The 27,953-nt window shown below is 46.5% G+C and overlaps 1 protein-coding gene across 7 annotated transcripts; it reads left to right on the forward strand.

Moving 5' to 3' along the window:
- Positions 1–270: 270 nt before the first annotated feature.
- LOC306797000 (uncharacterized protein) lies at positions 271–27,909 on the forward strand. Of its 7 annotated transcripts, none has more exons than XM_079296139.1 (43): positions 271–515; positions 14,826–15,367; positions 16,059–16,139; positions 16,217–16,276; positions 16,961–17,036; positions 17,556–17,615; positions 18,382–18,527; positions 18,615–18,632; positions 18,719–18,925; positions 19,008–19,034; positions 19,132–19,194; positions 19,295–19,378; positions 19,461–19,511; positions 19,589–19,720; positions 19,837–19,887; positions 19,965–20,009; positions 20,128–20,178; positions 20,482–20,613; positions 20,849–20,914; positions 20,992–21,018; positions 21,112–21,210; positions 21,304–21,339; positions 21,580–21,663; positions 21,823–21,855; positions 21,970–22,005; positions 22,083–22,142; positions 22,295–22,372; positions 22,554–22,589; positions 22,705–22,758; positions 22,866–22,937; positions 23,062–23,127; positions 23,253–23,283; positions 23,435–23,488; positions 23,580–23,614; positions 23,700–23,825; positions 23,895–24,042; positions 24,205–24,269; positions 24,383–24,511; positions 24,599–24,631; positions 24,715–25,644; positions 25,738–25,935; positions 26,116–26,225; positions 26,327–27,909. In XM_079296139.1, the coding sequence occupies exons 1-43, from the start codon at positions 428–430 to the stop codon at positions 26,538–26,540; spliced, it is 4,734 nt and encodes a 1,577-aa protein (XP_079152265.1). In that variant the 5' UTR covers positions 271–427; the 3' UTR covers positions 26,541–27,909. The 7 variants fall into 7 exon arrangements, with proteins under 7 accessions (XP_079152265.1, XP_079152260.1, XP_079152261.1 ...); XM_079296134.1 differs by lacking the exon at positions 271–515 and adding an exon at positions 8,567–9,101; XM_079296140.1 differs by lacking the exon at positions 271–515 and adding an exon at positions 9,499–9,617.
- The last annotated feature ends 44 nt before the right edge of the window (positions 27,910–27,953 follow it).

Here is a 27,953-nt window from a genome sequence, read left to right on the forward strand (position 1 = left end):
TTTGTAGCATTCAAAACCTTTTTAATCAAATTAAATGAACTTTAAATCGTCAAATATTGCTTTCAGTGTGAATACAAACCGCTGAATAATTAATTATATAATACTAATAAAGCAATAATCCATATAGATCTATTTATTTACCATTTCGTTGCTGCAGAAACTGATCCTCAGTAGAGCTTTTACTTTGAAAACAACTCGCAGGAAGTTCCCTCCAGCTTTGGCAGCGAGCTCATCAGCACGCTGCGCTGCGCTGCTGTGCGTAAAGGTGCACCCAGCCTCCAGGTAGACAGCGGGTCGGTGAGAGTGATTTGTTTTTCCTCACGAGCTGCAGGAAGTGTCCGCTGGAGATGAGCGCAACTCCGAGTCTCTGAAAGGATTCAAATCGTTTTTTTATTTGTCAAAATCATAAATTAGAAACGGTTGAAGGATGCGTCGATGCGGCAGGTGGTCGTTATTGACCCTGCATACCTGCATCCTCCTGGTGGCGGTCCCACAGATCACGTCTCAGCGCAGAAGTGAGTGGAAGCCGCATTATTCAGTTACTCTGTTGTTCTTTTGCACGTCTGTAAACATTAACTGTGTTTTAGAGAAAATGTTGCTGCAAAGCTTCTGCAAGTTCGGTGTCTTTTAAAGGAGCGTCTGGTTTAAAATTGGCTCTACAGCGCATCTCATCTCAGACAACCCTCATACTGTTCTTATTTCATTTAAACTCAGACATGTTCACTCACTTCTGCTGAGTTCCTCTGAATAATGAGCTGCTGTGTGCTGACACGTGACCTCAAAGCTGAGGTTCTTTCACGCAGGAATGAGGCCGTGGTTGATGTGAATGTCTGGACTTGTCAATAGAGAGTTATGAAGCTCAACTCATCTCCTACTGTACCTCACTGTCTCCAGCTGCACATTTACTGTCTGTACGCTGCATTTGTCAGGTTTCCTCATGAAGCTTGTTTGCTTTAGCACCATTTTGTACACAGTTTTGCGTCTCTTTTAGCTTGGCATCTCTTTGTGGTTGTTTTGCTTCTCTTGGTGTCTCTTTGTAGAGGATCTGGTCCATGCAGGAACCCCCTGACCCCTCGAGGCCCGGCGGTTGGCCCGGATATCCATCCCTGAGATTGTGCTGGTGTTTTATTACTAACATTATATTCTACACATCGTCACTTCTTTAGGATTAATATTTAGGTGTAGAGTATATAATTAAAGATCAGTGCTGGGAGGAATGTTACTTGTGAAGGTGCTTTTCTTTGTGTGTGTGTGTGTGTGTGTGTGTGTGTGTGTGTGTGTGTGTGTGTGTGTGTGTGTGTGTGTGTGTGTGTGTGTGTGTGTGTGTGTGTGTGTGTGTGTGTGTTTGTTCGTATTTTCCCTTCTTCAGGGCTCGTTGTCGGTACGCATTTCATCCTCATTGCTAAATGTTACCTGGCTGTGGTGTCCCTCCTCACCTACACACACACACACACACACACACACACACACACACACACATGCACACACACACACACACATGCACACACTCGACACAAAACCCACAAACGTTGTGCTGGCATTCAAGCCCACACATTCATGTAGAGACACATGCAGAAACCCTCCGACAGACTTCACACAAGAATTCAGGCGTGTCCATTGTTTGTAAGGAGTTGATGTAAAGATCTGCTCTCAGACGAAAGCTCTCGGTGATGAAAGTAATTCTGTTGCTCTTGTTGCACTTTTCTTATTTCTGAATGACACAAAGATATTTGCAGAGCAGATGAAGAAACCTATCCGTCAGATTTTCGTGTCAGATTGTCAGAATTGAAGTCGTTTTGCACTGAGAGAAGTCCATCTTATTCCACTTTGTCCGTTTTGTCCGTTTACACCAGCAGTGGTGCTCCAGAAGCCCGTTTTGCAGGAGTTTTGCACGTTGACATTGTTGACAACGCTGTATTCTATCAAAGCAGACAACAAATGGGAATAAAAGTAAACGCCTTATTTCCTGCACGGCAGATGATTTTTCCCCACAAAAGGCTGTTCTCTCTTCACATTTAGACATTTGGGTAAAAGAAGAAGCTTTTGTTGCAGCAGTTTCTCTCCTCTAGCAGCACATCTGAAGCAGAGAACCAGGAGGTTGAGTAAACAGCAGCTTCTCTTTATTCTTCCACGCAGCCTCGAGCACATTTCTTCACCGCGGTTAACTCCCATTTTTATGCGTGATTACAGCTTTTCTCCTGCGTGCGTCTCAAGTTCAGCCGTGTGACATGTGATCAGACCTGTAGATGGCATGAAACATCAAAGCCCTTTTAAATCAGCATGTAAATAATGATACTGTCACTGTACAGGACTTTAAAGGCAGCTGCGGGTGCTTTCTACCTGCTGCCAGCGGACGTGTATGTATGATCTCATGCTGAGGGGCGAGAGGATGTTTTCCTTTCCATCTTCCATCTTTCTATGCAATCTGCCATCTGAGGCGTTGGGTCAGACGCTGCTCTCCGTTACTGAATGCTTTGTTTTCCCAGCTGCAGAGCTGGTGGCTTAGAGGTGGAGATGATGGGGATACTGGTGGCTGCGGTTTGCTTCTCCCACCTGCTCCTGCTCTCTACGATCTAATCAGCTGGTTACCCACAAACAGTGTGTGACGATTATGGTTAATTTGAGCCTAATTTCTGAATGCGGGAGCAAGAATCTGGCTTCTGGTCGGAGCTTTGGATTTGTGTGTCCTGAAACCAAACGATGCAGCAGAGGTGCCCTTAAGCGAGATATTTAGTTTAACGTCAGCTAAGATCCCTGAAACAAACTGCAAGGTTGTTGTTTCCCCTGATTCCAGTGAGTCTTGTGGCGATGAGACAAAGACTGGGCGTGTCTGAGCAGCACACGTTGCTTCTAATGGCTTCATGTTTGCTTTACTGTCTTATTTCTAATCCCAACAGATTTCTGCTTTCAAGAAACTTAAAACAAGTCCCTTCCTGTGCAAGAGAGTCTTCTAAGTACAGAAGATCTTTTTCTACTTTCCAACTATTAAAAATGATAAAACACATGTAACTGCACAGGGCTGTGCAGGCGTAAGCAGTGAGTGTTAGCAGATCAACTTTAGCCTGAAGCCAGTTTCATATCAAAGGGTTTTGCACTTGAACATACAAGCCATGATACCGCTCCCTGCACCCAACCCTCACAAACAGGAGCTTTTTGTTCTTCGACATTAATCAGCAGCTTTATTTACCGGCTCACTTGATTCTAGTTCACATAAAGAAGGTTTACTGGCTACAGTGAAGCCTTTCTCTCTTGCTTCGTGCAAATCTTCAGGCTGAACTGCCCTCAACCCCGAAGCAGAGCCGACTCCTCCGTTGTCATCTATTCCATGTACGGCGCATCGCATCAGTCTATTCATCGTCTCCACCACGGACACCCAAGAAGCTCTTTAGAGTGATTCAAACTGGTCACAGCTTTACAGACGTGCAGAGATTAATGACTGAGTTCTTCTGGTTTTTCTGGCCTTGTGTTCCGCATATAAAGGAAGGTGATGACAGTGTTACTGTTTAAAGCTGCATGAAGAGAGGCTGGTCAGTAGCTATGTGGGGGAAATGATCTGTTTCTGGGTGTTCTGCTGGTCCAGTGGTTAAGACGCATACTCTATTTACTGCAACTTGTTTCTGCGCTGTAATTTAATGGATGCATTTGTCAAAATGACCACAAGGAAATACAAAACAACCACAAAGAGACTTTAAAAGAACGGCAAAAACACACAAAATGACAACAAAAGACACAAAACAACCCAAAAAAAGCAGTGCGTCTGCTCCTGTGGGAGAGGTGGTGGGACTTTTAGCATGTCAGACTCGATAGGATCTTTCCATCGTCTGTGGGGTTATGAGCACACTTGCCCTCGAGTACAGTATCTGAGCTGCAGGAATTTTAACCCACCTGCAGCACTGAGGCCTCAAGTTACGAGGGCCCCGACTGTCACGTCTCTTCAGGCTCATGCTGCAAGAATGTACCTCTGACAGCTGAATTTACGTCAACACGGCGCTAAAATGACCTTTTCTATCACGTTAAACGCTCCGTAATTGCTTTTAATTGTCTGCTGTCGATCACTCTGGTGTTCATCTCCTCTCTGGAACAAAACATCTGCATTTGTTTCCTCCTCGCATTCAGAAGAAGCCACCACACTCACCTCCCATTGTTCCTCCGATACAACAAGCGTCCTCATTCAACAGACAAGGAGTCGACTGTCTTGTCTTCGAGCTCCCGTGTTGCTTGATGAATCGTGCATTGAGGCGCGATAAGGGGGACCGTCTCACACCCTCTGGTCTGAAAATGCTTTTGTCTGTGCCAAAAACCCACTTCGACATACCGCAGGGTGTACGGACAGGGGGGGGTGTTGAGTGTCATGGGTGTTGATTTCTGCTGCACTTCTGCCCAGATGCCCCACGGAGGACTTGTTTGCTTCTTTGGTTTGAAGAATTTGAGTTATTAGATGACTGTAAAGCACAGAGAGACATCAGTGAGGCGTGTCGGTGACTTACTGCCGCGATGAAGAAGTTTCTAGGTTTGTTCACGCGATATTTAAACCAAGTTACACATATTGGTCCAGATTTGGTGCAAAGAGACTCATCAGTTCGTCTCTGTGGTCCTCCAGACTTTATACAACAGGTGGCAGCATTTCCTCTGTGCAGGAAACAAGAAATACAGTAGTTTGGAGTTTGCAAAGCAGATGTTCAACCACATTCTGTCTAAGAATTTGTCTGTGTAACATAGTTGAAGAGGTTCAGGTTAAATCCCGCTAAATGGGAAAAGTCCGCCACCTGCTGTTATAAATGTGTACCTGCACTGAATATCCCCAAAGGACTATGAGGTAATCTAGACGCAAAGGACTATGGGTAATCCTGAACGTGACGGAGGATTTACTGATGGTAACGGGTCTGTGAATGTCCGTGGACAATATAATGTTAACTAACTTTAAAAGTACACAAGAGTTGAGCTGGCTTTATTTTGTTGAATATTATTTGTCTTAGATAATATTCGCCATGTTTTTATTAAATTAACTATATGTTTTTTATGTGTTTTATTGCCAGTAAAAATGTCGCCAATACAGCTAACGTTAGCTAATACTAACTTGATGCCGTCTTTCTAGACTGAGCATGCGCAGTTGTCCGCAAGATGACCCATTCTTCCATGTTGTCCTTTGTCATAAATGCAGGTATGTTACAGTATGTTCTATCGTCTACATGTTTACTCAGTTATACAATTGTTATTATAAAATGAAAAAGGTAACAGTTCAGTGTGAGAAATCTGTATAAATATATTTTTGGTTATATATACTTTTGTAATTCTCCTCATACATTTAAGAGAGACAATTTATGTTCTATTTCGGCTATTTTATTTAAATGAAATTAACCCCACTATACGATCACTGTATCAATGTCAACTATGGGTAATCCTGAACGTGACGGAGGATTTACTGAAGACAGAGCATGCGCAGTTGTCCGCAAGATGACCCATTCTTCCATGTTGTCCTTTGTCATAAATGCAGATGTGGAATAAACCTGCTGTTACCACAAGCCTGACCAGCCCCGAGAGATTCATTTAGCCAGGAGACATCTTCACAGAGGTTACATCTGCATGCATCTTCCAGCTGCAAGAAAACACCACAGGTTACAGTATAATACGTGATCAGCACAGGTCAGAACGTGCTTCTGGTAAAAGAGAAACTGGTTGGAAAGTGCTTGCAATTATTAAGAGCATAATAAACACAATGACCAAAACTGGAGTTTCTGCAAACAGTGATACAAAAACCTTCAGCCCTCTTATATAACCTGACGTAAGAATGAAATGTGATGACTGACCTGTGTGCTGCTGCCACCTGCTGGTCCATGGAAGTCCTCAATTTGTTCATATCTTTAGTTTTGCATTTGTTTCAGGATTCATACACGATTTCATGAGCTCAATATTTCACTTTCAAAGTCCCAGAAAGCACGAGCTAATTCTTGAGCTCTTGAGCGTGTGTGCTTCCTCACCAGTGTTTTCTGGTTAACATACATCCGAGCGTGAGAACCGTGCGGTAGAAACACGATACAGCAGTTAATAACACGGTGAGACGAAGACAAACACCAGCAGGAACATGTGCTGCCATCATCCTGCATCGTTCTCTTCGTGAGATAAAGGGTAGCAGACGAGAAGCAGAGTGAGAGAGGCTTCATGACTCAACAAAGAGCTTAAATGAGGCAAAGGTTGACGATGAACGCCTCTAAAAGTCTGTTGGCCTTTAAATTGGTGGTCTGTGCAACAAGTTGTAAAGACAGAAATGCAACCAATCACTGTGATTACATCGTGGAGACAGACTGGACTCGATGCACCGCCTCCTCACAGTGTCAGACAGAAACTTAATCCCCAAATATGGAGATTTTTAATCAATTGAAACAGAATGCAGAGGAATGTTTCTGCAGGTCTAAGGACGTAAAACACGCATGAGTCTAGAACAGTCCTACAGCACCGGGGGGGATGTGGTTGCCATGAAGATTAGTTGAGGTTTGGGATATTTAGACACTCTGGTAATTTAGCACAGCTGCAATTTCTACACTCCCTCGTTCCTTTAACCTCCTCTCTCTGAGACAAATGTCTTTCAGTGCTCGATGACAAAGTAGCCGTTCTTTCTAGCCTGCATGGCTACAAGTATGTGGACACTTGTGCGCTGGTAGGAGGAAAGAGGAAGGCCATTGCTGATGAGTGTTCTTTAGTGAATTTAATACAACGGACCGTCACTAACTGGCTGAAGCCGTGGTGTTGACTTGCCCTACCAGTGGCCCTGTGCAGGTCAGAACAGCTGATAGCGATGTGTTGCACACACAGAGGGAGGGATAACGTGCGCGTGGGAGAGTCTGCAGGGCATTTATGGCGATTTATTGACGAGCTTGTTGAACATGAACATATGCTTTTTACTCTCCCGCTGTGGTGAAGAAAATAAATAATTCTCACGGCACAATCAAGAAAAAAAGGAACTCAAAGTAGACAGGAAGTCTAGTTTCTCCCCAAACACACACTCTGTAATTGCTTTTGGGAATTACTGCAAGACTGAGACACATGAGCTCTTCTGTTGATTGTTTTCCGTGCTTGCTGGTGCGTACAGTGTGAAGCATCCTTTTTAAAAGGATAAACGAGTCAAGATTGACTTGATCAACCTGTTAAGAGGCTTTGAAGGAAAGCTGATCCCCTCATTATTTAGCGTTTAGACTTCAGGGACAGCTGGCTTTCACACACTCTCCAAAGCATCCAATCTGAAGCTCTGCTCCTCTTTTCCTGCTCGGTGTCCTGCAGAATTAGCACATATGTTGACAGCACTATCCGCGATGCACAATTTCTCAAGATGCAACAGTTTTCCAAAAGCTCCACATGTCATGCAGCGTGGGCGTGGGAGGTCTGAGGGCTGGAATGTGTAACAGCTGGATGTCCTAGCTTGGCAGATGAGGCGGGTAGCTGGATGATGGGGGCACACAGGGCTGTGTGGAGGAGGAGGAGGCCTGGGAGAAAAAGGGTGTGTAGGCGGGGGGATCCCTCCGTATCGCCCATCTGTGAGAACCTGGATGTGCTGCGTTTTCCGAGGATTTTCTCCGATGAGGTAATGGAGCCGGTCCCCCGGGAGAGGAGCTTAAGACATCGATCCAATGGGATACGCCCTCGCTTTCTCAGCTGCCGTCTTTCATTCATGCCTCACTCTCCTGCTGCTCTGCTCTCTTTCCACCCAGCGATATCAGAATACACCAGAGTGTTTAGTTCTGTCACACACAATATCACTTATGCCTGTTTTGGTTGCCCCCTCCACGGCAGTAAATCAGACAGACATGCCAGTGTTGTGTTACTGAACACCACGTTTGTTCCCAAAACCATTTCTCTTCTCAACTTCAGCTCTCTGTGTTATCTTAAGCTGTCAGCAGCAGCGTGCACTGTTCAACTTTTGTCTTGTGTGCCACGTGCACTTGATAACCTTCGTCTCGGGTGAATTTTAGTGTGAAGTATTCCACAAGGGACAGATAATACTCATGATCATGAGTATTTCCTCCCCTGGTGCCCCTTTTAGATGAACCCTCCATGTCGGGAACCACCGCTCTACTCTCACTTTGATTTGTATTACTTTTATTTGCATTTATTCTCATTTTCTGCAAACCTCACCGATGAAATAACCTCTCTGTTGCCTCTTTAAATGGAATATATTGGGCAAACGTTACTGTAAACGTACTGTGAGGAAGCTGCAGTTCAGCATTTTGCTTCTGAACTTGATGCCCGTGTCTATACGCGTGGCACAATGTGAACTAAACCTGTCCATTATGGCTTATGTATGTATTTAAAAACTCCATACTTCCCTGAGGTTATTTCCGTGCAGGAACGGGTGTGTCGTTGTGGTAACACCAACGCTTGCATGCTTTCTCTCCGTGCTGCAGAGAAGGTCTTCGGGGACCCACTCATCAACTCGCACAGAGGAGGAGTTTTAGTGAGTTGGGGCAACTTTTGAGTAACCAATGACTTCCATCAGCGGCGACGCAAGCCTGCCTCCACACTTTGGGTCTCCCCCTGCCCATGTAAGTGCTTTCTCATGAGGTTTGCATTTCGTGGGAGGGTCTCTGAGAGTGAGCAGAGTTTTTATGTCTTGGTTTTCATGCAGTGGACGCTAAGTGGCCTCTTAAACTGCTTGGATTTAACTGTTGACCGGCTGGCGAGCAGGTGGCGCTTGAGGAAATAGTGAGAGGACTCTGTGGACTGGAGTGCCGCTGCACGCTGAGACACTTGGAGGACTTCTGCAGGAGCCAGCAGCATGTTGAGGATCCAGACGTTGTTGCCTCTCCTGGTTCTCTGTGCTGGGAGCTTGGATGCCTGGTTCTGGACCCCAGTTCGAGAGGACACCACCCAGGTTCCAGTGCTGACAACGCCAGCAGGAACCGCGGTTGCCAACGCGACAGCCAATGGCACGCTGACGGAGGAAGAAGAGGAGGATGACAACTTATCTGGGGTTTGGGAAGAAATTATCAACATGGATACAGGAATCCGTAAATTTGTGGAGGCGTGGGACGCGACCCCGACCCCGACCGCCAGGACTACTAACGGAGGCCGGCCCGAGAAGGTGGAGAGCGCTAGCCCTAGCACGACGGGTAATGCAAACCGGTTCAGAGAGGAGAGGGTGGGAAAGGGGTCTGGGATCGGGGTCGAGGATGGGTCAGGGTCTGATCTTAGGTCAGATGTAGAAGGTGATAACGTCCTGGCTCTTAATTTAACCAGGATTATAGTTGACCTAACCTCCCCTGATAGTCGCATCAATGCTTCTGACCAGTCTCGTCTCCCGGTGCCCTCTGATTGGCCCATTTGCTCCGGCAAACGCCCCAAATTTTTCACCCTGCCCAACTTTTTCAACCACACATCTGTGGAGGAGGTGGGCGCGGTCCTACAGGAGTGGGCGTGGCTCACGAGGGCGAGGTGTCACCACAGCGCAGAGTGGTTCCTCTGCCTCCTGCTGGCGCCCAGGTGCCCGGCGCCCCTTTACCTGCCCTGTCGCAGCTTCTGCCAGGTGCTGCAGGACCGCTGCTGGGCGTCCCTGGAGAACGGACGTCTCCCGGTGGAGTGCCACCTGCTGCCCGAGAGAGCGTGCGCGTCAGTTAGTAACATGAAAGGTAACCCCGGCGGGTTAGAATGTATCCCGTCTGATACATTTTGAATCCGATGTCATGTTTGAGCGTTTCAGCCTCTGTGTGTTTGTTTTGGTAACACACGTGTCCAAGCACATTTTGGCTGTCGTGATTCTCTTCAAACATGATTTTGCATGTTTTAATCACAGCTGACCATTTTTCAAACAACGTTTAGTGTTAAAAATGCTTTCATTGCAAATTTCTAAGCAATCTTTGGCACATTTATTCAACCTGCAGGGACTTGAGTTAGGAGCTCACGGAAAGGACCAAATCTTTATTTTCTGTATATTTAATTCACACATTGTTCTTCCAGGTCAGAACCTGGCGCTAGTAGCAGCTAATGTAGCCCGGAGCCTTATGCAGAGATGAGCAGCAGGCTGCAGAGGTCTGACAGGCTCACATCTTTTTAACGCCACACCCACAGATGCTTATTGTTGTTATCTAAATTGCCGTCCCAATCAACTCTGTCTGGTTGAGTTCCCTTTCAAGCCATCCATCACAGTAAACATCATGTCTGCTTCCATTGTTGTCAAAGTTACATTTTTGTTGCATTTGTAGGTGCAGATTGATTTGACATGTTTACGCGGATGAATGCTCCAACGGAGGCGTCTTGCAAGTCTCTGCACGTTGAATCTCCGAGACGTGCAGTGAAACTAAATGATGCCTGGAAGGTGGAAAACGGTTGCCAATAATGAAAAGTACAAATAATCTGCAATTGATGTGTTAAAACATGCAAAACAAGCCGTCGTTGACACTGTGGCTTTCTGTCCACTGCACACGTCCAGAGGATGTCGTCACAGGTTCTTTGTAGCCTTTTATTTAAGTTATATTGAAGACCAAACTAGCTCAAATGCAACTTATTCTATGATTATGTCCATTCAGGCTGCATAAATCCACTTAAAATTACTTTCTGCATTGAGTCAAAGGTTTCCCAGTTCATTTATATTACGATAAGCTTAGAAAATACATAAACAGAAGCCTTTCCCCTTAAACCCTTAAGACAGGAAATGCTCCAGAGTCTTTCGGTGGCGCCATAAATTGTGTCTCATAGACTTCATGAACTTTAAAAACCATCTTTATCATGTGTTTTCCCACAGGGACGTTGAATGTAAATATTCTGGGTTTAAGAGGCAGATAGTTTTGTAATTTTCCACAAGCAGGGTTCTTGTTTGGGTAACCTTTGAGCTCGGATATAAACCGTACTGTTAAACACTCCTGCATCTACAGTCCTCTATGTGGGGGAGAATTGAGTTATTCTCTGAATTACAATTGACTGCAATTGACTTATTTTGGTTTAGGGACATTATGTTTTATCAGGGATACAAGACAGATAGTCTTTATGCGCCATTCTCTTGGTTTGTGGTTTCCTACGTGCAGCAGTGTGGTCGAACAATAATCATTCCATTGCTCCCGTCACGTCCTACTCCTGCATGCCAGTCACCCATTTCTGTCCCGGGTTATCTACTTAACCATATTTCTGATCAGCTGGCGAGGAGTTCTGTGTGGACAGCGAGGGAAACAATTGGGCCGTCTGTGGTGTGGAGGATGGCATTCGTGATCGCGGCTGTGGGTGGGAAAACGCTCCGCACCAGAAGAAAGAGTGTGACGACTGTGTGCTCGGTTTGGGAGAAAGGGCAACGGCGTCGCGGTAAGTAACAAGAGAGGGCCTTGTGACTGGGATGAGACTCGGTGGCGTCTCTGCCAGAGGTCAGAGGGCACGGCCTACCCTCTCACACCAGTAACATTTGATGGGCGGGAATTAAGTGTTCGCTCGACCATTGGAAGATGAGCAGAGACCGAGTGGGACAAAGTGGGCCGGAGACTTTTATACGAGCGGGAATTACCCGCTCTATAAGAAAAGTGGTTCACGGTCAGTTCATCAAAAACACTTCAATCGTTTTAAACTGCACACGTTGGGCCAATTTTTAATGATACAGCATTGATCGGAGTCCTTCCTGTTTGCCTGAAATTTGCAGTTTTCGAGTTAGTGGAGCGCTGGTTGTTGCTCCTGCAGCCACAGCAACAAATGTGGAAAACAGAGGGGGCGTTAAATAAAGTGTGACGGAAAAACGCACCAATTTTAACTACAAAAGTAAATATATTAGTCATGAGGAGTCGGCTTGTAAGACTGTTGTAAAATGTCTTCTGTGGCTGTAAAAGAGAAGTTTAGGCTTCGAGACTAAAAGCCTTTCAAGACTCAAAACAGCGGCATGAGAATATTTAAATTGGAATGCAGCCAAGAAACCAGACTTTCGACCTGAACTCCTCGCTGATCCCCATCAGCCGGCTTTAATTCGCTCTCGGCTCTGTGTATCCAAACATGGATTGAGGTCCTCCTGGGGAGGGAAGCTGTAGATGTCACAGCTGCGTTTGAAGTGATGCCACTCTGCTGTTCACGTGTGTGAAGTCCATGGTTCGGTCCCAAGAGGGTAGACCTGCCGCTGGGGGTGTTAATGCTCGAATCCACCGGTTTAACCGGCATGTTTGTTGTCTGACAGAGACACTGAGGTGTTTAGATCGAGAAGCAGTGAACTGAATAAACATCTCAGATTCCTCGTAGTGTTTACTTTTCCAAACAAGGACTGCAGCTTTCAGATGGAGGTAGAAGCAGAACGCTCTGTGGTGCATACTTTGATGATGGAGTAATGTTCTTTAACCTTTTGCGTGCAATGTTTGTGTGTAATTATAGACGAGGAATGAGAGGGTTTTCATCTTGTACATTCGGTCATTTTAGTTTGCAATGTGCCTTGAAGTCCGACTCCAAAAATACCAATACTGCAGCAGTGATATCGATAGCAATCCAGTCCTTCTTCTGTTGTTATTAAGCAAGTTATCTGACCCTTGCATTGTATTGTGAGATGCACCTTGTTGCTGTCTGGATGGAATTATATTTCTCTGCTTTATGTTTCTGCAAGTATTTCATCAAGTTTGTTTCACTGAGTTTGATAAGATTTTCAGATGCATTTAAGTTAGTTTGGGCTAATTAAAAGAGATGCAAAGTCTGGTCTCCTGCAGATTTAAAAATGATTATTTGAGCCTCTTCCCTTTGTTTCTTGGCCTCCAGGGAAGCTGTTTCTCTTCCCCCTGAGGAGGCACTTTACACTCCTAAACTCCTGGAGGAGCCTGTTTTAACCGACATGTTGTGTGCAGGCTTTTGGGCCGGATTCGGTCAATGCTTCCTCGTAGAATCCCTCGTGGTCCACTTTCCCATGGACATCTGACATGCATTTCCTCTCCATCTGTCTGTGTGAGCCTCTCTTCACTGGCAGCATCTTTTCTTTCTTCACACGGTGAAACAGGCATTGAATTTCTCTGGGGTTACATGTTGTAAAAAACAGACATGGCACTGAAGTAACAGAATACATGAGGTCATGTGTTATGCATGTTGCTCCTCCACACAAAGGGCCCTGTTAGCATGAAGAGGCTAGCAGACAGAAGCAGGGTTAACTGTGTCAGAGGCAAAGCTCACACGTTTGGGTGTCATGCCAGCTTCCATCTGTGCTCTTTTGAGACTTTACAGAATAAGAAGCAGCTGATCACTGACTTGAAGTTTAAATAGAATATTTTTTAGGGGTCTAAATGCCTGAAAAGCATAAATCGTTCCTTGTTAGTCATATCGCTTGCGTTGCATTTTGGTTCCCAGGAAAGATGTAAATACGTTCAGAGCCTGAGACTGAGATTGCAACTCTGATCAGGAAATTAGAAAAGTGTGTAGCTGGCATGACGGAGTAGTTTGCAGACATTGTTCTTGTTCATGGGAGCCATAACTGGCCTGTTTAGTGGGAGAGCTGTGGTTGGACTGGACAGCTTCCAGATGTGAGAGTGTACGATGAAGTGTGAAGTGAAACAGGATATGAAGTTACAATGCTGCTGCTGATGAGGAAGTTCTTGATATAAAAAAAATATATTCTACATAATTTGACCAGCTGATTTTATGCAACAGCTGCAGCAGCTGTGTCACTGAGATGGACCAATAGCAGGTGCCCTCAGTGGGAAGTTGACCACCCGGCGTGTCCTCCAATTGGATGAGATCCCACAGAATCCCGGCTTAGCTGTAGCTGCTGCGCAGCTCGACGCCACATAACACCGCTATTCATGCAACAAGTGTTGAGGATTTTCAGTGGGCGAGTGCAGATGTGCAGTTATGAGATGTGCAGTTATGAGATGTGGAATGTGACTTTACTCTCAGCAAGTTTAAAGGTGTGCAAAAACAGAAACAGCCAAAACGCTGTGAGTGAAATTAGAAGAACGTGATGTTTCTTTTTCTATTTTATTTTGTCTCACTTTCAGGCTGGAACAGGAAATAAAGTTGCAACAGTTTTTCAAAATCAATGAAGTCAAGTTAAGCTTCTAATTCTCATTTTCTGCCAAGTTTAGCCACATAATCTGTGCGTCCTGTGCTTCATGCATGACTGAAAGTGTCCCCCGACATTATGATTTTCTCATTTTGCAGGCAGCTGGTCTTTGTCAGAGTTCCAGCTTCCTCTACGTTCTTTGACTGAACGCTATACTGAGCTGCATGTAATACTTTCACATCATTATTAAACCTTGGGAAACCCCCACCACCTCTGACCCCCGTGACCCTTTTTAATGCACACATTGTACTGTTTTGGTCGTCTCCTCTCATGAATCTGTGATGACAGGCCGTCCTCAAGAGAAGTGTCCGCCGTCCAAAATGCTTTCCTCCCCTGAGATGCTGATTTATCTGCTGGTCTCTTGGGCTGTTTGAATCTATGGGAACTGGAACATCAGCAGTTTCTTTCCATTAGTTCTCACTGTGGCATAAAAGTAGAAAGCTCAATCCAGCATTAGTTAAACCATCTAGTCAGCCAAACCAGTGCACAGCGACCACTGATCTGTGGTTTGCAGTTTGACCTCAAGGGTCGATGGGTTTGTTGTTCCACAGGCGCTCGTCCTGGATCAGTTGAGTCGGTGACTCATTTAAAGCCGTTTCCTAACGTGTTGCACTTCCTGCAGTGAAAGTTTTCACACATCCCAACCTGTATCGTGTCACAATGATCCCTACAGCAGGAGAAACGTCTTTAAAAGACATAATTTGTCATCGACATGTGATTTTGTTCATTCATGCTCAGTTAAAGGACTGCATCTGAAGGCAGTTCTTGTCTAACTTTTTTTTAAAGGATGTCTTTCGACTTTCTCCCTCTTAATTTCCTGTTTCTTTGTTTCCTGCAGAGGAGAGCGGCATCACTCTGTTCCAGCTAATCGGAGACCCTCCACCAGATGAGATCACCAAGGCATACGGGCCGAGGGGGGAGACCGCCTACGTCTTCACCTTAGCGGCGGCGTCGGGCCAGCCGGCTCTGGCCCACGCCCCCAACCCTTTCCACCGCCACTTCTCCCTCCTCTTCCACATCAAGCCCTCCACTCCCTCCGCCTCCGTGCTCTTCTCCATCACCGACGGGCCACAGAGGATCATGTACATCGCCGTCAAGCTCAGTGCGGTGCAGTCCGGCCGTCAGAGGGTGCGGTTCTTCTACACCGAGCCCGACTCCGAGGCTTCGTACGAGGCCGCCAGCTTTGACGTGCCGAGCCTGGTGGACACCTGGAGCCGCTTCTCGCTGTCTGTCTTTGAGGATCAGGTGACTTTCTACCAGGGCTGCGACTCTGAGCCACAGGTGGTGAAGTTTGAGCGTTCGCCGGATCCCATGGAGCTCGACGCCGGGGCGGCGATCTTTGTGGGTCAGGCAGGAGGAGCCGACGATGACAAGTTCCAGGTAATATATTGAATCCCAAATGAAGGTACAAACAAGAGGATTTGTGTCACACATTTATGGTACGAACTGATGAGGTTACACCCGTTGGGTCTTCCAAATTTGGACAACAGACCGCTGCACAATCATCTGACTTAAAATAAAGAACAGGAACATATCCAACTCTGAAAACAAGGAACAATAACACATACCTTTATGTTCAATAGATGCACAACATTAGAGTACATTATATAGCTGAAGCAACAAACATTTGTAACAAAATGATCACTTTTACAGACTATAAAATCGACACTGTAGCATTTGGAGAAGTCTCATCTTCTGACCATAAACTCCAGGGTACCAGCAGAGGAAATGCTCAAGTGCTGAAGAGATGTTTGCGCATCACATTCGAGACAGAAGCGAATGAAAAGCCAGCCATGAATCCTCTAAATGTCACCCACGGGAGCTGGAGAAGTCCGAGTAATTCACTGTGTGCTGAAAGAGCAGGTGTGTGAGGGTGTCAGATCCCGCTTTAATATCTCCCTGTGGCTCCTCGTAGCCGGTCTGGGGCGCAACAGGCAGACTTAACCCGGCTCCTTCTCTTTTTCTTCCATCTCTTTGGAGATTTCAGAGGAAGCTAATGTCATGGCCGATCACAAACAATGAGTCACACAGAAATAAGACTGTGTGTGTGTGTGTGTGTGTGTGTTTTCAGGGGGCGATTGCAGATCTGAAGGTGTTGGGAAACCATCGGGCCGCTGAGCGTCTGTGTGACGACGAGGACGACTCTGACGCTGTGAGTATTTCGTTGTTTTTGAGTATTTCATTGAAACTGCGTTTGTGTGAAACGCCTTTTCTCTCTCGGCCTCGTAGGCCTCTGGAGACTTTGGCAGCGGTGAAGGCGACCGCAGACTGACGGGACACTCGGTGAAGGTTTGTCTTTTCATTTCTTTCGCTATTTAAAATGAAAGTGCATGAATGAATGTAGAAGTTAGCATGTTGCAGCACAGTGGAACGTGAAATTATCTCTGTTTAAATCTAATGAACTGGTTGATGTGCTGTTGAGGAAAGCTGCAAATGTTTGCAGCTTTTGTCACAGATTTAAAAACACCATCAACTTTCTAATAATGCACGAAACTTGCATAACATGAGAATTAAGTCCATTAATATATCGCCCCAGTGCATGCTGGGAGGATTTCCAACACAACCACCTCATGTAATTATAATCACATGATCAGCACTTTCAAAATAAAAGCGCTCTGTTGTTCCAGATAACCTGCATCAACAAATCAATCATCAAACTGTGCTCCAAGAACCAGTGATGAGGATTGTTTTAGCCTGGTGCCAAATGTTTAAACACTGTAAAACAATGTTGCATGCAACTTTTTTCTTTTGTTACTTGCAGAACTCGAGGTTCAGGTGAATTAAAACCACTTGCATTAAAAGGTTGTGTGTGTGAATACAGCGTTTGTGTGTTTTAAATACTGTTTCAGATGGTGAATAACTCTGTTTAGTATCAAGCTATCTGTGGCTTCTGTTAAACTTCTGATAATGAGGCATTCAAGTTTGGGGATTTCTGCTGTTCGGCCATTTTAAACGACTGCATTGTGTTTCCAGACCACACCTGCTTCCTTCCGGCCGGTACCTGAACCCCCTCTGATCTCCTCCGATAGAACCAGACTCAAAGAAACAGGTACACGCTCGTCATCGCCATCAGCGGAATCGCTTACGACTGCAAATCTTCAGTGTGCGGCTGCCAAGTCGACCGTCGCACTGCGGAAAAATGTGGAATGGAAGTTTTTAATCACACGGCAGCCGCTGCCAACAAAAGACCTTGTAGCCTCGCTGTGCTTTTATCCATACATGCGTGCAGAAGGTGCTTGTCTGGACCTGACAGTGAGGGGAGCTTTGCTGCAGGGTTCCAACGTGAAACTCCGCAGCTCCCTCATGTGGATAGTTAAAGAAGTTTTGGTTTTATGTCACTTAAGTGCTGAAGAAGCTGCTTTTAAGGAGAAAATTAAATTCACTTTTGGTTTTAAACTCTACTTCAGAAACCCGGACACGCAGATTAACACATCCGACAAGTTTCTTTGTCCTTCACCTCGTTCAAACACCTCAGACAGATGTTAACGAGGCAGCACATTCTCTGCTCTACAAGCCAACACTTGCAGGCCCCGTGCAGCCGGTAAAGTTGTGTTTGTGTTGACTTTAGATGTCGGGCTTCAGCGGCCGGTGGTGGACAACAGCCGGCCCGGATCACCGGGCCCGAGAGGTGGGTCGCTGGGGGGGGGGGCAAACGAATCGGGTCGTGCAGATTAGGATTATGTCCTGATCGACATGTGGCCATCCTATCACAGCATAGAATGAGCAGTGCGTCTCCAGCTGCTGGGCTTTCTGGTGTGTGTGGAGCTGTGAGCATGTTGGTGGAGGTTGACATGTGGTTGATTCAACACATTCTGCAGTCAGAGTCTCCAGTTTGTTCTGCTTAGACACGACATCCACTGACAACCACTGACATTACCGAGTCAAAGTCTACATCTAACCCTCGTTATTGCAGTCACAGCTTCCACTGAGCTAACTGTGTCCACTAGGTGGCGCCAGACTACTGAGAGAAACCCGTCAACTGTCACAAACACGATGCAAACACATCAACACCTTCTTTCATTACACACTTGTTTTGTTTTGCATGTAATAATTGATATTTGACTCTTTGTTCTTTCATGTGAATATGTACTTGTGCATTTCGGTGGTGGTAGTGTCAGAGTAAAAATGATCCTTAATATTGGAGGCATATCCCCATACACATGCAGCATATTTCAGATTTTACATTTGATTATGTTTAACGCACTTGATTCCTTTCAAAAAGCTCAATGAACATCTTGAATAGTTCTTTTTATATTTTTCTTTCATCCAGTAATTCATAATGCTTTCAGTGCATAAGATGTGTGTCCGTGTGTGCGTTGGCTTTTCTTTCGAGCGTGCCTTCTCTCTGCACCATGCATTGAAGTTCTTCCTGACGTTCCCAACTCGTCCTTCAGGTCCCGGCGGTGCAAAAGGTGAGAAAGGAGACAGAGGAGATAAAGGGCTATCGGGGAACACGGGCCCCGCAGGGCCGAAGGGAGAGTCGGGCTCCGGCTCTGGCTCCTCCGGTTCCGCCTCTCCGGCTGGAGAAGGAGGCCAGAAGGTAGAAGCATCACTCTGTGTGCACGCAATGTCAAATCAGCTGCAAACCACACACACACAACTTAATATTTATTTTTCTTCATTTCAGGGAGAAAAAGGTGCAAAGGTACGTTGGCGTTGTTCACACTGAGGGACGCAACGTTTTCATTCGCTGTCATTTGTCGCTGAACCCCTGTGCTGCTTCCTCACCAGGGTAATTCAGGCTTCGGATACTCCGGCAATAAAGGAGACCGCGGGGCTCAGGGGCCTGCTGGGCTCCCTGGTCCTCCCGGGCCTGCAGCTGAGGTGGTTCGACTCGGGGATGGCTCTGTTGTGCAGCAGACGTCTGGACCCTCCGGACCTCCTGGACCACCGGGGTCAGGCGGAGCTGCAGGACTCGCAGGAGTTGATGGAGAACCTGTTAGTACAGAAGGTCTTGTTTTTCACAAACGTAATGTTTTAATGTTTTAATGTCACTCACTGACTGTTGCTTCTCCTTTAGGGTGATCCAGGAGAAGATGGGAACGCTGTAAGCGTCTTTGTTGTTGTTGCACAGATTTAGTTCTGGACTTCTCTTGATAATTCAAACATTGGTGTAATTCTGTTGTTTTTGCTCCTGGTCCCAGGGTCTCGCTGGGCCACCAGGTTTACCAGGAAGTCCCGGAACATCTGGCGCTAACGGACAGAAGGTTGTCGTGGGATAAGATGGATGCATTGTGTTGATTCTCGCACAGTTATTATATTATAGAAAACAGGTTTATTTTGCGTAATAATGTGTGATATTTCCAGGGTGAGCTTGGAGAGGGTCAACCAGGACCCAGAGGCCCCCCCGGTCTACCAGGACCTGCTGGACCTGGGACCGGTGACCGCCCAGTACGTCCACACTTCAAACACCCGATTCATTCAGCTTTTATCGTTCCGAGGCTTGTCACTGTATGTTACTTTGTGTTGACAGACGTTCTCCGACATGGAGGGCTCAGGATTCCCAGACTTGGACAAAACCCGGGTGTGTTGATGATCGTCCAAACGAAACATGATTTTGTGTTTTTTGCACAACGTATTGACTGTTTGATTTGTTATCAGGGTGCCCTTGGTGCTCCGGGCCCCCCAGGGCCTCCTGGCCCTCCTGGGGTTTCAGTGGCACTGGGATCCAACGGCCCAGTCGCTTTAGGACCCCCTGGACCACCTGGACAGGATGGCGTCCCTGGGCTACCAGTGAGTTTGCTGGTTTTTCAGACATGTCAAACTGTTTTAATACATCCCTTTGGGTTTTGTAAAACTTGTGAAGTCAGTAATAAACTGGTAATAATATTGATTGTGTGCTTTTACAGGGTCCTCCTGGTCCTCCTGGTCGAATAGGTCAAACAGGATCCGGAGAGAAGGTGAGAAAAGCACCGATTGATGTCAACTGCTGAATATTTTCATTTTGTTCTTCATCACAAACATCCTCCCCCTCCAGAGTGACGGCGGTGAGCTTGGTCTTCCAGGAGCATCAGGAGAAAAGGTGAGTTTAGACTTCAAAGTCAAATCTTAATCTTTGTTCTTGAACTTGAAATCAAAATGCAGACTTTGTGGCGGGTGCATCCAGATAGATTCTGTCCTCCGTGTTTGTTGTCTCGCAGGACTCCAACTTTTTCAACGGCCTGTTTTCTTACTTTGCTCCATCCTCTACGGTGTGTAATGGGTCGCAGGTACTGGGGGGGTCTCTGCTTTGGTGGTTTCCTTCCTCTCGAGCTTTTATCAGCTTCCGTTTCACCTCTTAACATACGTCGCCGTGAGCGAGTCCTCTCTCCTTCTGATACTTCCTCAACCTAGTGTGAGGTGCTTACTTTCTCTCTCCTGAGTGTGATATCTTGTCTGTTTTTTGTCGGGAGCATCTCTGCACACGGCTCTTGCATGTCCTCTTTTTCCTCACTTACATTAAAAGTCTCTTAAACTGCTGACAGCAGGAGTCAAACTGTCCTTCCTCACCTCAGGGTGCTCAGGGTGACCTGGGACTGCCAGGTACCTCTGGGCAGTCTGGGCTGGCAGGGCTTCCAGGTCCCATGGGACCAGTTGGACCGGCAGGACCCCCTGGCCCACCAGGGCCACCGAGCCGCTTTGGTCATGTGAGTAGGCACCCAGCTCCACAATGGTTGAGATTTATTAAACAGAAAGAGGCGTATGTGTGGCTTTATGATGCACATTTCTGCAGTTTTAGTGGTGAATCCACACACAGAATATGTAACTGCTCTTCTCATAATGAATCCATACAAACGTATAGAAAGTAAGCCAGTACGAGAAAGGAACCACATACTAATACTAAGATTATACCGCATCATTACCTCTCCTCTCTCCTCACAGAGTAACCAGGATGAATACGAGACAAACAACGGGTTCCCCGGACTCGATGGCCCACCTGGACCTCAGGTACCCGATCACCGAAACGTTAAACCTCCTCTGTGCAGAAGACGCCCTGCCTCATGTTTCTGTGTTCTGTCTTCCAGGGTCCATCTGGTGTCGCAGGTCTACCTGTAAGTACTGCACAATTCAGCACAAATATAGCTGCCGTTGTTATCAATGGAGGGACATTCTTGGTATTCATAATGTTTTATCATGATTTCCAGGGTCGGCCAGGTTTGCCAGGTAATCATGGCGACAAAGGAACAGAGGGACCAAGTGGAGCTCCTGGGATTCCAGGTATCGACGGGTTCACAGGACAGCCGGTATGAGGCCAGATGAATTCTGGGAGTTGTTGTTTTTGTGAACAGTGTAACATATTAGACATGATTGCAGATATTGTGGTTTTATATTTTTAGGGTGCAAAGGGAGACAGTGGACAGAGAGGAGAGCTGGTGAGTCATATTTCAAACATGTAGATTGTTTGTTTGCTAATATATTTGTTTAAGCTGTCATCTTTTGGTCTGCATGCAATGAATATATATAACCAATGGTGGAATGTCACCAAGTACATTTACTCAAGTGCTTTACGTCGGTAAACTACTACACTACATCTCAGAGGTACTTTTTCATCTTCTCACTGTATGACCACGTCAATATGCTCTTCTTATGGATGGTTTTTGTTTTCGTGGCAGGGTCTGCCAGGGAGAGATGGAGGGCTTCCTGGACCTCCAGGTCCTCCCGGTCCTCCAGGACAAGCCGCCTACGAGACGAGCGATGTGAGTCAGAGGTCCATGACGTATGAAGAATGAACTTAACCCCCACATGAAAGCCTGCCATCGCTTCATGTTTGAGTTACTCATCTTCACTAACAGTCACTGCCTGCGTCGCTGTTTGTTCACCTCCACACTAACTGACCTAACTTTGTCTTGCTGTAGTATAATGACGTTTATTGGAGCGAAGGGTCGCAGGTGAGTTGTTCCCTAACTGACTCAGCAGAAAGCTAAACCAAACTAAAGTTGTTTTAACACGTTGGCACATTATTTGTTCCCCTTCTTCATGTCTTATCGCTCTCTTTTCTTCAGGGAGGGAATGGTGTTCCTGGTCGAGCAGGATTCCCAGTAAGTATCGTTATCAATATCACACAGATTGGAAAATCAGAGGGACGGAAGTCAGTGTATTATGTGTTTTCATTCAGGGGCCCTCAGGACCAAAAGGAGACAAGGGAGACTTGGGTCCTCCAGGATATGCACCTAGAGTAAGATAATCTAGATTTTATTCTGCATTTCATACTCTAAAAGATGCTGAATGTTTTTTTTGTGCAGTAGTTCTTTTCAGAAAATTACCTTTTTTAGTTTTGTCTCGTTTAGTTGCAGCGCTGGTTTGAGTTTAACATGTTGTTTTGTTCAGGGGGAGAAAGGAGAGCCTGGTCTCATCATGGGGCTTGATGGGAAACCTCAGTACATCGGGGGTCTGGCAGGACGGCCGGTAAAAACCTTTTATGAATGACCGGATATCGAGCCACGAGGATGCATACACCACATGTCTGCACATGTTACATCTATCGTTCTTTCTGTCCTGCGTGTTCTCTTTGAGATCCAGGAAGTTAAGCATCTAATTCAGTGATGAAATGCCAGTTTTCACAGTGTGTTCATGTATTCATTTACAGGGCGATGGAGGACCCCCTGGCCCTGAGGGACCTACAGTGCGTGCCATATTTTTATTTAGCACATTTTGAGTGTTTTGCTGATATGTCGTACAACAACGAACAGCATTGAATCAGTCTAATAAACCTGTGCGCTTCTTTTCTTCTTCTCCAGGGTCCTTCTGGTTCTTCAGGACAGAAGGGAGAGATTGGGATACCAGGTAGACCTGTAAGTAGATTTGCTGCTGCATTACCAGTAGGAGTCCACAGAGTCAGATGTGTTTAATTTATACACATAGGCGCTTTCATCTTCTTCAATGTGTTTTTATATCGTAGGGTCGACCGGGGCTGAACGGGGTCAAAGGAGCGACGGGAGACTCGGGCACTGGATATGGATCTGGTTACGCTGTGAGTATCGCAGATTTGTCTTATTTAAAAGTCCACTGAGTTTGAATTTCAGTCTCATTCGCTTTTGAGCTTTTATCTTCATGCCATCAGCACACAGTAATCAATATTTGTTGTTGTGTCCCAGGGTCCTCCAGGTCCACCGGGCCCCCCTGGACCTCCAGGACCTGCTGTTACCACAGACCTCATCGCAGTGAGGATTTATCTTATTTATGTCCAGTAAATAAAAGACTAAATGTTCATATATTAAAAGTAATAAGATGTAAAACCGCCCCAAATGTTGCTTCTCATGAACGATCATCTTTGTTTTTATTTCAGCCATTTGAGGATCATTCCAGGCATTACCCAGGTAAACTCACTTCATAAAGGAATAGTTTGAGGCTGATTGATGCCACTCTCACGTCTGTCTGTTCGATATGAAGCTACAGCCGCTTAGCTTAGCATAAAGACTGGAAACAGCTATCCTGTTGACACTCTGTTGCTGCTCCTCTTGTTTGTAGCTTTTAAAGGCGTGAAAGGTGATCGAGGACCACCGGGGACACTTGACATTACAGGTAGCGCCTCTCCGTCTGTGCTGATGTGTGCAGGAAAAGCTGAAACTGTTTTTAGACTAATTCAAAGCGAGTCATTTTGTTTCTGTTCCAGGTGCCGGATCAACCGCTGACATTTACACTTTAAGGGTAAGATTCCACTCTGAAGTCTGTGGTTCAATGATGAGCGTCAGTATGATTTTTATTGATATGTCTTGGATGTTTATGTGTCCAGAATGAGTTCAAAGGTGACCCAGGCTTACCGGGCTACAAAGGAGAGAAAGGAGAACCGGCCGGAGGATATTACGACCACCGCTACGGAGGGAACGGAGTCGGAGTCCCAGGAGTGCCTGGACCTCCGGTAAGATCCCACTGTCAGAAACATAAATGAGTCCAAATCCAAAACACTCTTCTGTCCTTGTTCCATCAGGGCCCAAGAGGCGAGGCCATCATTGGTCCACCCGGCCCTCAGGGGCCACTTGGTCAACCAGGAAGAGGCTATGATGGGCAACCTGGACCACCAGGGCCGCCCGGACCTCCGGCAGCATCCTTACCTGGAGCACACAGGGGCACACAGAGTGAGTCACAATCAGCCTTTACTCACTGCGGCGTGTTTCTACTTTCACACAGCATAGTTACAGTATCTATCCAAACCATTCATTGAAAGAAGTGTCACAACTATTGCAAAAGGTGATTTATTAATCCTTGCGTCTGATTTCTGTCCTCTTTTTCAATGACAGCCATCAATATTCCTGGACCTCCGGGACCGCCTGGAGTGCCTGGACAACCTGGATACTCATCAGGGGTGAGACAACTTGTTTTCTGCTTCATTTCCTTATGATCTAACAATATGTCATGAAATACAAATAACACAGTCGTCATAGCAGTTCACTTTTAAGAGGGCTTTTGCGTTCGTAGGTGACGGTGTTGAGGTCTTATGACACCATGACAGCCACCGCTAGAAGACAGCCTGAGGGCTCTCTGGTCTACGTCATAGAACAAACAGATCTCTACATACGGGTCCGAGATGGAGTTCGTCAAGTCCAGGTAATAAAATACCTTTTTAAATCAGCAGGAGAGACATAAAAATACTTCCCATGTATATTTATGGAGTCGTCTTGTTTCTTTTTTCAGCTTGGGAGCTACATTGCTTTGCCCAGTGAGGACGTGAGTGTCATCTTTCCTTTTTTCTCTCCTTCAGAACATATAATGTGTCATGTTTTAATACACATGATGCTCTTTATCTTCAGGGTAATGAGGTAGCAGCCGTGGAGCCCCCACCAGTCGTCCCCTATTACCCAGACCACCACTCCAACACCGACACCGTTGCACACGACTCCCAAAGGCCACCTGAGAGTCCGGGCCACGGCGACTCTGGGCATCAGTCGCACCCGGACCAGCGTCACCCGGACCAGCGTCACCCGGACCAGCGTCACCCGGATCAGCGTCACCCGGACCAGCGTCACCCGGACCAGCGTCACCCGGACCAGCGTCACCCGGACCAGGGTCACCCGGACCAGCGTCACCCGGACCAGCCTCACCCAGACCAGCGTCACCCGGACCAGGGTCACCCGGACCAGCGTCACCCGGACCAGGGTCACCCGGACCAGTCTCACCCGGACCAGCGTCACCCGGACCAGCGTCACCCGGACCAGGGTCACCCGGACCAGCGTCACCCGGACCAGCGTCACCCGGACCAGCGTCACCCGGACCAGCCTCACCCGGACCAGCCTCACCCGGACCAGGGTCACCCGGACCAGGGTCACCCGGACCAGCGTCACCCGGACCAGCGTCACCCGGACCAGCGTCACCCGTCAAACCCTGACCCCAGATACCCGACCCACTCTGACCCCAGATACCCGACCCACTCTGACCCCAGATACCCGACCCACTCTGACCCCAGATACCCGACCCACTCTGACCCCAGATACCCGACCCACTCTGATCCCCAACACCAACCTGACACACGATATCAGCCGGATCCGCGGTTCCCAGCTCCAACAGATCCGAGGTTTCCAAGTTACTCCGACCGGATAAATCAACCAGACGGTAGGTTTTCTGTGAATACGGCCCAGGAACGTCCCGCCTACCCGGACACTCGTTACCCAGTCACTCCCCAACGAAGACCACCACCTCCAGTGCACGAGACTCCGGTCCACCGTCACACCTCAGGTCCAGGGGTGAGAGATACCACTTTAAAAGCAGCACATCTTCTGCTCTGGGTTTTACTGTAAAATAGAATATTACAATTGAGCATATTGGTGTTCCCACAGCTCCACCTCATCGCCCTGAACAGCCCTCAGACCGGCTCCATGCGGAGCATCCGCGGTGCAGACTACATGTGCTTCACTCAGGCTCAGGCCATCGGGATGAAGGGGACTTTCCGGGCCTTCCTGTCCGCCAAACTCCAGGATCTGCACAGCATCGTCCGCAAGGCCGACAGGGACCGAATGCCAATCGTGAACCTGAAGGTGTTTATGCAACCATTTAAAGGAATAGTTGAAAGTGTATATGAAGCTACAACCAGCAGTTGGTTAGCTTAGCTTAGCACAAAATACTGTAAACAGGGGGAAACGGCTAGCCTGGGCCTGTCCAAAGGCAACTAAATCTGCCTACAAGTTCTTTTCCACTAATTTTCTCATCTTTGTCAGGACGAGGTTCTGTTTGACAACTGGGACGCCGCCTTCAATGACGGCAGAATGAAGGACAACGTGCCGATCTACTCCTTTGATGGCAAAGATGTTCTTAATGACAGCACATGGTGAGCCAAATGACACAATCGCAAGAAAAGTCACAAAAGTAAGCGTTAAATAGTCCCTAAAACCTTCTAAATTCGTGCTTCTTCTTCTCTATTAATGCCAGGCCAGAGAAGATGGTGTGGCACGGGTCAACCGGCGCCGGGTTGGGCCACGTCGACAGCTTGTGCGAGATGTGGCGCGTGGGCAACCGGGCGGTAACCGGCATGGCGTCGTCGCTGCAGAGCGGCAGTCTGCTCCAGCAGAGCACCAGCAGCTGCTCCAGCTCCTACGTCGTGCTGTGCATCGAGAACAGCTACGTCGGCCACGCCAAGAGATAGACACACACACACACACACACACTGGACGAAGTCATGCTTTTGTCCACACATACTTTTCTGTCTATTGTAAATAAGTCTTTTTTTTTTCTCATGAATAAATAGTTTGTGTGTTAGCCCCTCGTAATGGTGCTAAACAGGATCATCCCACTTATTGAACCTAAGTTCAGCTCAGGTGACACCCAGTAACGCTCCGGCAGCCATATTTCTTGTCTGTGAATGGTTCATTTATTTGCTGTTTGTGACTTGTCAGCTAGCAGTCGCTATAACGTTGATCCTGTCCTGATTACTCTGGGTAATTAACAGAACACACAGACTGATTTCATAGGGACTATTTTCTTTGTAGAAAGTAGTTCCAAAAACAGTTTACAGAGTGGTGAATGGATTTACGGGTCACAGGTGCTGGATTCCCCCAGTTTGGGCCTCTCGTTTGTGACCATTCCATTGAAGTCACAGAGCACAATGTGCATCTGCTTTTCCCCCAAAACATCTGAAAAACGAATACGGAATATCTCCGTCAAGATTTGTCACACAACAGCAAACCCTCTCATTCTTGTCCACATGTCCAGAGAGTAAATGTGTCTCAGAGAGGGATATACCACTGTGATCCTACGTAGCAGTTACGTCTGAACTACCACAAATAACACAGCACATTTACAACTCTAGTACCTTTTTTATATACAGTATTTGTCAGTGCTGGAGTTGGAAATGGAGTAATTGAAATACTCCGAGTATCGGTGCAGTCATCAACACATTTCAGCGTCCAGGAGCAACATAAACACTAGTTATTGTATGTGAAATGTATGTTGTTTTTAACTTCTTTTATTTTCCAACACTGATATCTGTAACCCATAACACCTGAGTAATCGCCTTTTTGTATTTTTGCAACTGTCTTACTTGGGAAGACGTTTTCAAATCTTATTTTTCAGCAGTAAGAAATGGATATTTATTTTTTATAAACCGTGCTCGTACCGATTCTAGTATAATGTGATGTGAATCCTTTCACAAAGAATAACATTTCCGAATATATCCAGCAAATGTGCAAACCCTACACAAACATGTGTAATGCTTATTGACAAACGCTTTCCTCTGGTGCAAAGTTTGTGCACATAGTCAACAGATTTATGTCCAGATATCTGGATAGGATTCAGCCATAAATGTTGCTTTTGATTTGTTCTGCAGTAAATGCACTGCAGCTAGCTTACGAACACTGCGGTGAAACAGACGTCCTCATTCATAGGTTTGAAAGTGGAGAATGCAGTGACCTGTTCATGTGCCATAACCAATGCAGTGAGATTTGTGTTATTTTCTGTTTTGTTGTCCTTGTGTACATTGTGAATTCTCATTGAATAAACCTGTGTGGAAATTGTGAGTGTTTGTTCTTAGCTTGTCCTTCTGCATCAACTCTACCTGGGT

This window comes from Melanostigma gelatinosum, assembly GCF_949748355.1.
Source record: "Melanostigma gelatinosum genome assembly, chromosome: 24".
NCBI classification, from domain to species: domain Eukaryota; kingdom Metazoa; phylum Chordata; class Actinopteri; order Perciformes; family Zoarcidae; genus Melanostigma; species Melanostigma gelatinosum.

Bases quoted from the DNA above. Each gene is read 5' to 3' on its own strand.
- LOC306797000 (XM_079296135.1), top strand. From the start codon at position 8,768: ATGTTGAGGATCCAGACGTTGTTGCCTCTCCTGGTTCTCTGTGCTGGG. The intron at 17,616-18,381 runs GTGGGTCGCTGG...CTCGTCCTTCAG, and splicing joins CGGATCACCGGGCCCGAGAG to GTCCCGGCGGTGCAAAAGGT. The intron at 19,888-19,964 runs GTGAGAAAAGCA...CTCCCCCTCCAG, and splicing joins AAACAGGATCCGGAGAGAAG to AGTGACGGCGGTGAGCTTGG.